This window comes from Podarcis bocagei, assembly GCF_964188305.1.
Source record: "Podarcis bocagei genome assembly, chromosome: 7".
NCBI lineage: Eukaryota > Metazoa > Chordata > Lepidosauria > Squamata > Lacertidae > Podarcis > Podarcis bocagei.
In genome coordinates this window covers 40,383,527-40,398,152 of record NC_138132.1, presented here as the reverse complement: position 1 = coordinate 40,398,152, position 14,626 = coordinate 40,383,527, and the positions used below count along the sequence as shown (strand labels likewise).

General features: G+C 48.2%; 1 protein-coding gene across 3 annotated transcripts in view; it reads right to left on the bottom strand.

Annotated features, from left to right (window-relative positions):
- Window positions 1-1,078: 1,078 nt before the first annotated feature.
- The window catches only part of ST3GAL2 (ST3 beta-galactoside alpha-2,3-sialyltransferase 2), a 38,853-nt gene continuing 25,305 nt past the window's right edge, over window positions 1,079-14,626 (bottom strand). For all 3 annotated transcript variants that reach the window (XM_081203411.1, XM_081203412.1, XM_081203413.1), the window contains exons 3-7: window positions 12,555-12,748; window positions 10,699-10,878; window positions 10,069-10,114; window positions 9,423-9,542; window positions 1,079-5,664 (exon numbers count right to left, since the gene is read on the bottom strand). In XM_081203411.1, the coding sequence (XP_081059537.1) occupies window positions 5,491-5,664; window positions 9,423-9,542; window positions 10,069-10,114; window positions 10,699-10,878; window positions 12,555-12,748 (714 nt within the window). In that variant the 3' untranslated portion in view covers window positions 1,079-5,490. The remainder of the gene's footprint in view (window positions 5,665-9,422; window positions 9,543-10,068; window positions 10,115-10,698; window positions 10,879-12,554; window positions 12,749-14,626) is intronic.

The window sequence follows — 14,626 nt, the reverse complement described above, 5'->3', positions numbered from 1 at the left end:
TTGAAGTGGCAGCATAGTGCTTTAAATGTGTAGTGCAAATGGGGCCCAAGTGCGGGTGGGGGTGGGGGCTCATTATACCAAACCATTGGAGCCAGGAAGTCACAAACAAGAGCTGAGATTGCAGAATTACATTCTGTGTTTCAATATAAAAGTCAGTTCAAACTTAAGGAAAATACATGAAATAAGCCAGTTCTAATACTTCTTATATCTCTGGATCCAGCAGTATCTATTAAGAGACAATTTTGGAATGCAGTTCCAAGATTAGGAAATGTGTGTGGGTTTTTTTAATGGCTTCTGCTACACCATCACCACCTTCATCTATGAAGATGAATGTCAGCTCACCAAGAGCAATCTGAGAGGCTGCCTGGCTGCTCCCTACCCCCAGGTGATGGTTGATAACCTGTAGTGGTCACGTGGGATTGCTATGAGGAATTATGAAAAAATGAAGCAAGCCATTGTGTAAGCGATGAAAGCATTGCTTTGACTGGGCTGGAATCATTTCACATTATTTCTTATCAATCCCACAAGCCTCTGCATCTCTGCCCCATTTTCTCTAGGCTTGACAAATCTGTACACAGACCAGTTGCTTCACCAGGTGTTCTGGTCATAAAGATAAGGAGGCAGCTTTGATATAGCTTTTGTTAATCTTTATATAGATCTTAATGGCCAGGAACAGAGTATACCTGGGGGTGGTAAGGGTTTCCTAAATGCATTCCTCCTTGGTTCTTGTTCATTTAGCTTAACCATGTATGCATGCTCAAGTAGGAAATAATTTCTTTGTAGTTAAAAGGATTTCTCTGATCTGACTTTGTCCCACATGGGGATTTTTTGAAATGCTCAGAGGAAATCTGATTGGTTCTTACAAATGCTGTGTTAAAAGTTCTTTTGTTAATAAAAGGGACCTGGGCCAGGGTGTGGCAGATTATTATGTGCCCTTCCTCCCAGAGTCTTGCTGGCCAAGTCCTTCCTTTACCTTCAGAATGCAACAATAACCTGGGTTGGGAGATGCTTAGGGGGCCAGAAACACAAACACAGAAAGGAAAAGAAAAAAGCTCCACCCACACAGCCACTGCAGAAATCAGCAGAAGGAAAAAGGTACAGATTTTATTTTGTACAACAGAACACAAAATAAATCCAGTTTCTTCCAACTGTGGCATGTGAAGTCAAAAAGTACAAACGGAGGCAGCAGAAGTGCATGTAATACTGATAAAGTGAAGTGTAGGCTAGAAAAGGAGGGTAAACAGCTTTGGATCCATAATTTCCTTAGTTTATAAGTAGCTGCTTATAAGAGATTTGTCTACAGAGGCAGCCCAAGGCAGAAGGGATGGGGAGGCAGGCAGAACTTTCATTCAGAGGAGGAGAAAGGAAGTCTTGGGGCTTGGACCATGGGTGGGAGCTGATGGTCCAGGCCTCCAAGTCTACCCCAGTCTGTGGAGCTCAGGAAGCAGAAGGGGGAGTTAAGCAGGAGTCCTTCTGATCACTCTGGGGAAAGCACAAGACCTCCTCCAGACTTTTCCTTCCCTTGAGACGCATGGGACACACCTCTCACACCTGCAACCTCTATTCAGACCATTTTGCTGGTTTGAGAAATCGTCCTGGGGTTTGCCAGCAGCCACTGCATACGTCGTCCAACTCAGCCACTGGCAACTCTGAAAGGGCAGAGGATTGTTCCATGCAGTTCTAAAGTTCCACCCCCCCCACCCCAGTTATTCAGCAAAATTGCTGGCTGGGGACTGAAGGTCAGCTACTGTGGAGAAAAGAATCGTGTCACAGCAGCAGTGGGAAGCTCCCTTGCAAATGATCCACCAGGAACAACCATTTGCCTTATCCTATGGATGGGCTGGCCATGTGTCCAGCTGGCAGCTCATTTGTAGGAGCCAGGGGAGGGTGGCTCAGAGATGCAGGACTCTTTGACCAGGTGGCAAAACCAAAGTCAAGTGGAAATTACCTCACTGAAGGTGTGTGTGTGTGGGGGGGGACCTGGGTTCAGCCAACAGAGATGCCCAGCAAGAGCATCTTAAAGAATCTTTGCAAACTGAGAACATTCATTTGGCCACTTACACAACCAGAACTCTGATCCTGCCAGTCCACAGCTCACTTTCGGCAACGTAGGATGCAGAGCCCTTCATAGGGAGGAGCTTTTCTCTTTGGAGCAGAGATGGTCCCAAGGAGAAGGCAGGTGGTAAGGCAGGATCTGGCCAAAGTTGCACAACATTTCATGCTCTGCCATACAAGTTCTACCTGGATATAGTCACCCATCACAACCTACCAGCTTTGTCTCCTGCAGGCATTAAGTGACCAGGCTGCTGAAGAGGCAGAAGAGATTCTTTCAAGCCATTCAGCAGGAATAATTGCAACCCATTTACAAAAGAGGCAGAGGGAAGGGGTGGGGAAGATTTCCATTTCCTAGTGACAGAGTGAGATGAGGAATATTTGCTGCTCTGAAGGCCCAGGGGTGGAGTGGCCTGGAAAGATTGTCCCATCACCCCCATCAGAAGGCAGCGATGCAGGTGCTGCTGAGAGCCAGGCAGCGGCCTGCCTTGTTTCAAGCTGGCTCTTTCGCTCAGGCAAAACCTCTCCACACATACACAGAACAGCAGGAAGGGAGAGACAGAGGGGAAAAGGGCAAGCACATAGCAGTCAAAACCACCAGCGAGTGGAAAGAGTCCAAGGGAGCCAGCAGGGCAAGTCAAGGCACTCTTTGATGCTCAAAATTTATTCCCCCTCCAAAAAAAAGTGCCCAGAGATTTTAGGAAAGTATTGGAAAGAAGAAAAAAGAACAGGTGGGCCACCTGCTCCCTCAACCAGCTGGCAGGAGGGAGGCTCGAAACTGCCTTGCCCAACCAGATGTGCCTTACAGGGGTTTTGGACTCTTAGCCACAGCAGCATGAGGCAGTATTGGCTTGGAGGAGTCTCAAACCCCTGGAGGGTGGTGCCTGGATGGCTGCCCCCCGAGAAGTACATGCCTGGTCGATGCTCTTCTAGAAACAGACTTGCTCCCTTTTACTCTGACCAACACAGCAGCTGGGAGGCTGCACAGTGAGCCTGGCCAGTCCTGCTGCCTCTCAGCATCCAGATGGCAGCAGAAGCTCATTAGCAGAAGACTTTGCGGTTCAAACAAAGAGCATCTCTCTGGTCTCTAATGTGCTCTACTCCCTCAACACACACAACCCTCTTGAGAGGCATGTAAACAGGGTGGGGGAGATACAGGAGGAAAGAGGAAGAAACAGGGTTTTCTAGGCTGTGCAGTGAAGTCACTGTTGCCACAAGGAGTCAGGATTGGTCCCCTTTAGGGCTGCTCCCTCCTACACAACTCATCTTTTTTTCTTTTTAAAGAAATACTTATTCAATACTGTTTGGCATGATTGCAGTTTTGAAGGGCAGAGAAAAGGGAGGGCTGGTGCCTGGGGTCTTGGCCTGCATACCCGCAAATGCCTGATGCTCAAACAAGAGGGAAGTCCTTTAGCTTTGCCTTTGCCCCTGCTCTCCTCTCTTCCAAGGTCAAGAAATGTAATGTAGCCCAACTTCCTAAGCCTCCTGCCCCCAACTAAAAGGCGAGGCCAGTGCAAACCCATGGACAGTGTGAAGCGAGGATGCCACAGGGCTCTGTTCAAAGGACAAGTCTGCCTGCTCCTTTCAGTGGTTATAAAACATTTCAGCAGAACTCGCCCACAGCCCAACAGTAAAACATTAAATAATACCTGTGTGCAATACCTGTGTTGGTTAAATCCTGGAAGCCTTCAGGAATGGAAAAGATTAGGTCTAGAGGGCTGGCAAGTTGACAGCCAGTCCTCTTCAATTGCCCAAAGGCAGCTGACGCAAACACCAGATTCCTTTCATGAAGGACATGTTCCTGAGTAGCATGGCTCACCCGCCCCCTGACTTTCTTTCTGCTCACCAGCAGGAACCCCTGCTGCATCTGAATATGATTCTGAGAAAAGGGAAACAAACAAACCCTGAAACTAGGCAGCTCTCCACATGCTACGCTGCTTTCCACCAGCCTAGCTTCTAGGGCAAGTAAGCAAACTCAACAAGAAGGAAATTAGCTCCTCCTACTCTGCCCTTCAGCTAGCTTGCTACCCTCCAACAATGCAGCCTGGTGCTCTTCCACCCTTCCAAACCACCTCTCTCCCTCCCTCCCTCCCTCTCCCTCCCTCTCTCTCTCTCTCTGCTGCAATCTGCAGGGACTTAGCTACACAAATCAGTCCAATGGCAGGGAGTCTTGGTGGTGGGGCAGCAAGCAGTTCTTTCAGTCAAGGTCCGGACTATCTGGAGGCAGCTGGCCAGTCCTTTCAGACTGGGGGCCACCTCCTTGGCTCCCCCCCCGTCATTGAAACAATTTGAGTAAAAGGGTGGGGCAGAAAGGTGGAGGTAGAGTAGGCAAACACATGCAGGCACCCTGCTCTGAGATCACAAGAAATGGTTTGCCATGAGAGGGAACCTCCTGCTCACCCAAACCCAAGATGGCGGCCAACTTGATTACAGCCATGAATGGTAGAGAAAGGTAGAAGTCACCGGGTCTGAAACTCGGGTGGCTTTGGCATGGGTTCCCCTTAGGTTCTAGCATAAGGGGGCAGTGCCTGTCCCAAGTGGCACCAGCTCTCTGAAAACCGCCTGTGTCCATAACCACCTGCCAGAGTCACGGTGCTGAACAACAGAGTCTTCCGTAGGCTCCGCACCTCCCAGACTTGGCTTCCGCAAGCAAAATCTTCCAGAGTTTACTTGATTGTAACAACAACAAATACAATCCAGCTGCTCTCTGCATTTTAAACCTGATTGTACAAAATGAAGACACACAAAAAAGGATCTTCCCTGGGCAAAAGTGGGAAGCGAGAAGTGCCATTTAGCAAAGGAAAGTTGATTGTTCATTTGCTTTTTTAAAAAATAACAACAGCGGAGTCTCTCTGGACTGTAAGGGCTTCTTCCAGTTGCAGCTTCAAAGGCAGCCTTGCAGTGCCTCGCTCTTAGCAACCAGTCAGTGTCCAGGCTTCCCAGCAGACTCAGAAGGGCAGACCTTCCAGAACTGGTCAAAGAGCAGCCAAACCTGGCCAGCCACCAGGTAGATTTCCTCCTCCTTTGGCTGCTTTTGTGCACCCCTTCCTACTTTTTATCTTCATTCAAAGAAAGAAAATGTGCAGCAATATATCTCCTTTTAGCCTCCTTTTAGCCACCTTTTAGCCATACTCAAAACTTGATTTGTTCTGTTTGAAAATCCTCTTGATTTGAGGGGAGAGGACCAACAAAACACACACACTTCCGTCACTCCCCTTTGAGAGTATCTTTCTGCTGCAATTGCTTTCAGAAACAGTGTACCTCATTTGCTCCCTGGGGCCTCCCTGGGGCGCAGGTTTCCCAGGGTCCATCTTGATGGGTTCAGGGGAAACCCAGTGCTCAGCCCAGGCCCAACAGGTAGCTGGCCACACCACCTGGCCCATCACCCCCTGCAGGCCAGTCACCAAGTCAGTGCTGGAACACAGCAGCCTGGAGGGGTCAGTTGCCACGATAAACATCAATCTTGTTTGTCTTCTCCAGAATATCAAGGATATGGGCTTCAAAATCAGCATCATGCACCCCAGTTTTCCGGAACTCTCCTGCATAGCGATTGTTTTCCCAGTAATGGTGCCAGTTGCCACGGCTGTCTGCCCCAAACCCAAAAACGTTCACCTACAGCCAGGGAAAGAAAAGAGAGGGTCCTTGTCAGCAAGGGAAACATCCACTGAAGTGAAACTCAGTGGGATTACCCACTAAGAGACAGTGGCAGGGGGGCACTGTAGGTGCAAATGACTACCAGACTTTGCAAAGCTGGCTTCACCGTATCATTATACACCTTTAGGTGCCAGGCAAAGACGTTCCTTTTCAATCAGGCCTTTGGTTAATCTGATTTACATCTTAAGCCCTTTTAAAATGTGTTTTTTTTGGGGGGGCTATTGGGTTGTTTTCTTGTGTGTGTGTGTTTTGTGTTTTTATGTCTTGATTTTATTCTGTGAAATGCCCTGAGACCTCCAGGTATAGGGCAGTATATAAATTCAATTAGTAATAATTAATTAATAATAATAATAATAATAATAATAATAATAATAATAATAATAATAATAATGGGAGGGGAGGAGAGGAGAGGAAATGGCAGGCCTTTCATGGGAGAGGCTCCACACACTTGCCCTGCTTGGAGCCAAATGGGCACATTCAATTTTCACTGCTCTTTTGTGCAAATCTGGCATATTAGGAAACTTGTATTTCAATAATAATAATAATAATAATAATAATTTATTATTTATACCCCGCCCATCTGGCTGGGCCTCCCCAGCCACTCTGGGCGGCTTCCATAAAAACCCAAAATACAATAAAATATCACACGTTAAAAACTTCCCTGAACAGGGCTGCCTTAAGATGTCTCCTGAATGTCAGGTAGTTGTTTATCGCTTTGACATCTGCTGGAAGGGCGTTCCACAGGGCGGGCGCCACTACCGAGAAGGCCCTCTGCCTGGTTCCCTGTAGCTTTGCTTCTCGCAATGAGGGAACCGCCAGAAGGCCCTCGGCGCTGGACCTCAGCGTCCGGGCAGAATGATGGGGGTGGAGACGCTCCTTCAGGTATACTGGACCGAGGCCGTTTAGGGCTTTAAAGGTCAGCACCAACACTTTGAATTGTGCTCGGAAACATACTGGGAGCCAATGCAGGTCTTTCAAGACCGGTGTTATATGGTCTCGGCGGCCGCTCCCAGTCACCAGTCTAGCTGCCGCATTCTGGATTAGTTGTAGTTTCCGAGTCACCTTCAAAGGTAGCCCCACGTAGAGTGCATTGCAGTAGTCCAAGCGGGAGATAACCAGAGCATGCACCACTCTGGCGAGACAGTCCGCAGGCAGATAGGGTCTCAGCCTACGTACCAGATGGAGCTGGTAAACAGCTGCCCTGGACACAGATTTGACCTGTGCCTCCATGGACAGCTGTGAGTCCAAAATGACTCCCAGGCTGCGCACCTGGTCCTTCAGGGGCACACTTACCCCATTCAGGACCAGGGAATCCTCCACACCTGCCCGCCTCCTGTCCCCCAAAAACAGTACTTCTGTCTTGTCAGGATTCAACCTCAATCTGTTAGCCGCCATCCATCCTCCAACCGCCTCCAGACACTCACACAGGACCTTCACCGCCTTCACTGGTTCTGATTTAAAAGAGAGGTAGAGCTGGGTATCATCCGCATACTGATGAACACCCAGCCCAAACCTCCTGATGATCTCTCCCAGCGGCCGCATGTAGATGTTGAAAAGCATGGGGGAGAGGACAGAACCCTGAGGCACCCCACAAGTGAGAGCCCAGGGGTCTGAACACTCATCCCCCACCACCACTTTCTGAACACGGCCCAGGAGGAAGGAGCGGAACCACTGTATGACAGTGCCCCCAGCCCCTCTAGACGGTCCAGAAGGATGCTATGGTCGATGGTATCGAACGCCGCTGAGAGATCCAGCAGAACTAGGAAACAGCTCTCACCTTTGTCCCTAGCCCGCCGGAGATCATCAACCAGTGCGACCAAGGCAGTTTCAGTCCCATGATGAGGCCTGAATCCCGACTGGAAGGGATCCAAATGGTCCGCTTCTTCCAGGCGTGCCTGGAGTTGTTCGGCAACCGCTCGCTCAATCAACTTGCCCAGGAATGGAAGATTTGAGACTGGGCGATAGTTGGCCATCGTGGCCGCATCTAAAGATGGTTTTTTAAGAAGCGGTTTAATAACCGCCTCTTTCAGCGGGTCTGGGAAGGCTCCCTCATGGAGGGAAGCATTCACCACCCCACGAAGCCCATCGCCCAGTCCTTCCCGGCTAGCTTTTATAAGCCAGGATGGGCAAGGATCCAGGAGACAGGTGGTTGGTTTCACTCGTCCAAGCAGCCTGTCCACATCCACGGAGGTAACAGATTGGAATTGATCCCACTCAACTTGACTAGACAGAACTCTAGCACTCTCCCGCCCCGGCCCTGCTCCCATGGTGGAGTCTACTTCTTCCCGAATCTGAGCGATTTTATCTGCAAAAAACTTTGCAAAATCATTGCAGGAGAACATGTGGCCCGTACTGGGCCCCGATGTTGCAGGTGGTTCCGCTAAATTGTGAACCACCTGAAAAAGTCTCCTGCTGCTGTTTTCTGCAGATGCAATAGAGGCGGTGAAGAAATTCTTCTTCGCCGTCGCTATCGCCACTTGGTAGGCTCGACGTTGAGCTCTAACCTGTGTCCGGTCAGATTCGGAATGAGTTATCCGCCACCGGCGCTCTAGCCGTCTCAACGATTGTTTCATTGCCCTCAGATCCGTGGAAAACCACGGGGCTGTCCGGGCTCCATGCAATTGGAGAGGGCGCTTCGGAGCCAAACAGTCAATAGCCCTGGTTAACTCCACATTCCAGCGGGCCACCAGGGAATCAGCTGAAAGGCCATCAACATGGGATAAAGCATCCCCTACCACTCTCTGGAAACCATTTGGATCCATTAAGTGGCGGGGGCGGACCATCCGAATTGGTCCCACCTCCCTGCAGAGGGGATGGGTCACAGAGAAGTCCAGTTGCACCAGGATTCACCACCCCCCTTTTATGATTACCTGTGCACATGTTTACAGAACCATGGGCCTCATGTTTACAGAACATTAGGTGGGAGAGGACTGCAACATGGAGCACAAATACTATCCATCAACACAGTCAACTAGCGTGGATGGGAAACACTAATACAGATTTTAGATGCATAAATTTAAATGTGTTCACGTGACCTTGGGCTAGTCACTCTTCTTTGAAGTCTCTCAGCCCCACTCACCTCACAGAGTGTTTGTTGTGGGGGAGGAAGGGAAAGGAGAATGTTAGCCGCTTTGAGACTCCTTCGGGTAGTGATAAAGCTGGATATCAAATCCAAACTCTTTTCTTCACAGACGCACACATGGAAAGAGCAACCCACATACACACAGACGTCTCAGTGTGGACACAGCCATAGAAGACACCTAGCATTGTTTGTCCCCATCAGATTGTTTGATTATAATCTCTTCTATCTCTCAATTTACAGCATATTTTATTATTATGTCCAAAAGAGTGTGTGTGTGTGTGTGTGTGTGTGTGTGTGTGTGTTAATTAATGTACTACCGTATAATTAAGTAAAACTAACAGACCTGTCCATGGTCCTGCCTTGTGTTGAATCTCTGTGCTGAGTGGTCGGGAACTGTGGCCCACCTTTTTACATTCTGTCTCCCTCACCTCCCCTTTAAAACACACACAGGCACACGTGTGCGCGCACATTCACATTCACACACACACACACACACACACACACACACACACTTGCATCCAGCCTGTTAAATAGACTAGAGGAGCCTGCCAAATCCCAGGTGCTGGCCCTCTCTCTTCAACATGAAATCTCTCTTTACAGGCTGGGAAGCCTCTCCAGCTACTTAAGAACCCACCTCATCACAAACGTGCAAGGCAAAGAACAGGACCAGCATCCCCGTGGAAGGGTAGCGTCCGTGGTGCTCTGTCCATCGGTCATGGATGTATTTGAAGAAAGCTGGGTTGTAGATTTGAACCTAAGGACACAAATCACGGAAGACAACATCACAACAGGCAGGGCTTTCTCTGTGGGAAGCCCCGAAACATGGCCATTGAGTATTTCAGTCTCAGTCCACATAGCCCAGAGGAAAAAACTGAGGCACTGTTAGTGGGTGGTTCCCTAGACTGGGTGGCTGGGAAGTTGCCTGCTCTTGATGGAGTTACACACCCTCTGAAGGAGTGCATAAGCAGCTTGGGGGTAATCCTGGACTCATGGCTGTTGCTCGATGCTCAGTTGCCCTTCATGGTGCAGAGCGACTTCCATTTTAAAAAATGTATCTGATTACCTTAGGAAACCTGGAGTGTGTATGTGTATAGCAATGCATATAGTATTCAAGAACTGTTTGTATTTTTAGCAGAACCAACCAACCCAAAAAACCCAAAAAACTTGCTTCTCAAGTTATCTTAAGAGAGATGAGAATTTAGAAAATAGCTATGCAGATGAAGCCAACATGGATATTTTCAGAGCATCCCTTCCCTCTCCTCCATGAGGGCCAGACTTACCTTGTCTTTGTCCACCCGAAGGAAAGGCTTCACGGGCGCATAAGTGCTATGAGAGAGGCAAAAGGGAGAAAGAATGAGAATGAGATGCTCCTTGCCCCCCTCTTGCTAAAAAGATGCTCTGCTCAATTGCTCCCTCTGCCCTCCCCTCTTTCTGTCACATCTCCATATTAACTCTTAAAGGAAGATGGGGGCATGGAGGGGCCAACAGACACAAGGAACACCACCGTGAAAATCTGGGGGCTGGACCAACCTGAAGTTGAACCCAGCAGCTCTGGCGCTTACCTTTATGTATGTTACACCCCTCATTTTGTGTACAACATTCAAGTGTGGACTGTCTATTCTGCTTACACCCTGGAAGCAACTTTTTGCTTTCAAATGTTTAGCCATACACTGAAAAATAAAAATGGGTGGGACCAGCATGCTACCTAAGACAGCAATCTTTTGGAAAAGGTCCAGAAAGGGTTGAAGGCACAGGAATGGGAATTACTCATCCCCAGGAAACGACACGGTGCCTGTTGGCCAGGGCTGCCCTTCTTGCCTCACTGGGTGGGATAGAATCATGGAATTGTGGAGTTGGAAGGTATCCAAAGGGTCTTCCAAGCTTAACCCCCTGCAATGCAGGATACATACAATCGGATCTGGCCCGTCGACAAGGCGCTTGCCATCCACAGCAGGTCCAGGGCTTTGAAGGGCACGAGAACAAAGCTAACGTTGGCCGGCAGGTTCTTGGCACTTTCTGGGTACATGAAGTGATGGGTTGTCCTACTCCCAACATCTGCCTCAAAGCCCACTGTAGGGGCCTGGTTCATTCTGCAAGGAAAGAATAGGGGATCAGGAAGAATCATTTGCTGAAGTTGTGGTCTGGAGCATTTCATTATTACAAAAAGGTGTGTGTGTGTGTGTGTGTGTTGCAGCTCAAACTAGCCTCTGAACACAAAAAAAATTCTTTTGAGGGTGGGGGTACTTGCACAGTTTTCACATTGCAGTGTAGAATCACAGTGCCTTTATAACTATTTATAACTCTAAATGGTGGCTCCTTTGCATCGCCTTGAAGCCCAAATATTCTGCAACAGCAGATGCAGCTACCAGTAATCCTACCATCCCAATAGCTGCAGCCCTATAGTTTGGGGCAATTCTGATGAAAACAGCCACACTGCTGACTCTAGCTCTCCTTAGATGCAAACAGTGACAGAACTCAGCCTCACCCATCTCCGACAAACACTGGAGGGAGCAAAGTTTTTCAGCTCAGTCCTGGATCACCCACCAGTTGCCAAGTTAGGCAAAATCACAACATTAGGCCCAGTTATAGTAACCAAGGAGCAAGACCCCTGGGTTTTGCTTCACTGAGAAAGGAGGCAGCCAAGTCCCATCCAGGATGCGATTCCAGAGCGGGCAGCTGGCAACCCTTTCCATCCGGGAACCTGCAGCATGCTTCACCTCAAGCTGCCTTTTGAGAGATCTGCCACTAGATGGCAGCAAGGTGATGAAGGATGAATCTCTTATAGTGACAAAAAAGGATCCAGAAAGGGGTGCTGTGGTGGGGCAGACACTGCTAAGGCACCGCTCTTCCACAGTCAGCTGGATTCAGAATGAGAACTCTGGTTCCCCGCACCACTTATGTGTTATTTGCAAAAGCATCTCATGTGCTAGGTGCTGTACAAGAACACAAGAGCCCCCTACCTACAGGGCTACAACTGCAGAAAGCCATGAGATGAAAGGAGCGGGGAGTTGGAGGGAAAGCGGGAGAGAAGAGATGGAGGAACGAATACGATTAAGCAAGTGTCCACTTAACACCACCATCCAAATGCCATATTGACCTGCAGCCAAAAACCTGAACTGACTCTGCACTGCAGGCAATCCTGTCAGAGTGATAGAAGGTCATCCCACCTCATGCATTCAAGGGAAAACTACCCAGTTCAGGGGACTCAAGAGCAGCCACCAGAAACAATGACGATGAGTCAAGACACTAACAAAGTTGGGGCCCAAGCTTGTCCAACTTCATCAAGGTTTATTTTATTTTATTTTTGCTTCCAGTTGAAATGTCAACTTTCCAGGCCTTTCTCTGGGACACAGTTTCAGCCACTTTAGTCCTGTTTTGAGCCAACTCAGATACAAGTTCATATTATTTCAAATTGCAAAGCAATGTCTGCAGAGTGACAGACCCCAAATGCCGGCAGAGCTTCTGGAAACTTTCAGGCAGCAGCAACTAAACGCAAGCACAGGTATCTGTTCCTTGGACAGCTGGTGGGGTAGCTGAAGGTGACCAACAGAGAATCGCCAAGAAGTCAGATGGTCACTTGGCCAGGCAAGAGGGCCTGGGAGTCAAACCCCCTTCCTCGGCAGGGAGAGAAACTGGAGTGGAAGAGGCAGACAGCGCCAGCTGTTGTTGCTGCTGCTTTTTTCATCCCCAATGTTAGCCGGGCTGCTGTTCTCTGATGCAAGAGCCAGCCCAGCAATGATGGAGAGAAGACAGCCCAGTCACTCACCTCATGATGAAGTCATGCCCATTGATTTCCCTGCCATAACCAGAGCCTTGCAAGTTGCCTGAGTTGCCAACCACAGCACAGCGGCGGCACGGCTGAGAGTTCTGGGAGCTGTATGGGTTCTCTCCAGGGACAATCTGGAAGAGCTTCCCCAAGACTTCATTCAGGTTGTGGGACTTGAACTGCGGCTGTAGCATCTGCAGGGAAAGGAGAGGGCAACATGAGGCCAAAGTGAACACCCCACAGGCACCAAGCAGCCTGGTGTTAGTTAGTGTGGTATACTAAATCCTTCACACATGGGAGTAGGAGAAGGACATGCTGCTCTTTGTCTACATTTACAGCTTGCTCTGAAACTGGACTCGGACCAGCTTAACACCAAAGCTTCCCCCAAACACATCCTAGGAGCTGAAGACTTGAGAGAGAGCAGAGATCCCTTTACAATAATATTATTCGCTTCTTGTGATACAAATTGTATCGGATTAGGCAGAGGTGATTGATAGTTTGGCCTGGTATTCAGTGCTGTTATCACTGTGTCCCTGATATGAAATATGCTTCTGTGATTTTCTTTTATGAACTTCAGATATATATTGTATTGCTTTTGTTATTCTGACAAAATGAAATTTGATGGGGCTACGATTGATGTGAGCTGCTGCACTAACTCAAGCATATTTGGGAAAAAGCAACATACAAATATAACATCAAGATCCAATCCAGGGTATTAACAAGCCTTTTTCCCCAGGAGTCAAGGTGTGTTTCAATATGTGGTGTGAATGCATACCTGTTTTCCAATTATTTTGGAAATTAGTCTTTGAAGAAGTTTCTTCTATTACAGGACAGGTGATACGACCTGATCCAAAGCTAGCTTTATTAAATCTGTTTACAGATGACCATAAGAATTAATTATTTAAGAACCTACTACTAATCTTTTTCATGTCTGCAGCTAGAAATACAGTTAGACAATATTAGAAAACAGTTACTAACTTAACTCTGGAGGCATGGTGGTATAGACTATGGGATATAACCCTCATGGAGAAACATCTTAGAGTGCTCAGGAAGACAAAGACAAGAGGAACTGTAAGGTGGATGTTTAATTCAGTACAGCGGAAAGGACAATGTTGTCCACCCACCACCAGCTACTCATGCCTTACTCTGGGACAATCTGTTAAAACAGAGAGTAGAAGACCCTTAACTGCCATAATCAACCATGAACTATTGTACTAGCCTGCTTATTGTTTGACTGTAGCATTTACTTTGCATATTCACAGAATGTTTCTTGGGGGTTATATGGGGATTGCTTGTTATATGTGCTTTTTGAAACTGAAAAATAAAGAAATGGGGGGTGGGGGAGATGTGTTACAAGAGATGGGAGGCTGAAAAGCAGAGTGTGAGATGGCATTTCCTGCTGCTGTATATTCAGAAATGTGCAGAAGCCAAAGAAGAATATGAAGCACTGTGTACTTCTTGGTCCTGGGAATTCTGCCCTGCATGTCCACATTCTGCTGGACAAAAGAAACAGTGGGGCGGAATGGTTGGGGGCCAGCCTTTCCTGCAGCAGGCCCTGAGAAAGTTCTCCGCTAAATCTTTGGAGAACTGACTTTGGTTAAAAACAAGAAATGAAAGACTATTCCCAGGACTGGCGACTGTCTCTGGAGGACAACAAATGGTGAGATATGGTTTCGACTCCCTTGATGACATAAGAATAGGTTGCGTTGTTGCTCTGTTCTGTTTGTTTGGTTGGTTGTTTACCTGCAAAACATTAAATTCAAAAAGAAGAAGAAAGTTCTCCTCTGCAGAGGTGGCCGAAGGGGCACAGACCAAACTATACAGCAAGAACCAGCTATCATATTGAGAGCCAGTGTGGTTTAGTGGTTAAGAGCAGTAGACTCGTAATCTGGGGAACCGGGTTCGAGTCTCCACTCCTCCACATGCAGCTGCTGGGTGACCTTGGGCTAGTCACACTCCTCTGAAGTCTCTCAGCCCCACTCACCTCACAGAGTGTTTGTTGTGGGGGAGGAAGGGAAAGGAGAATGTTAGCCGTTTTGAGACTCCTTTGGGTAGTGATAAAGCGGGATATC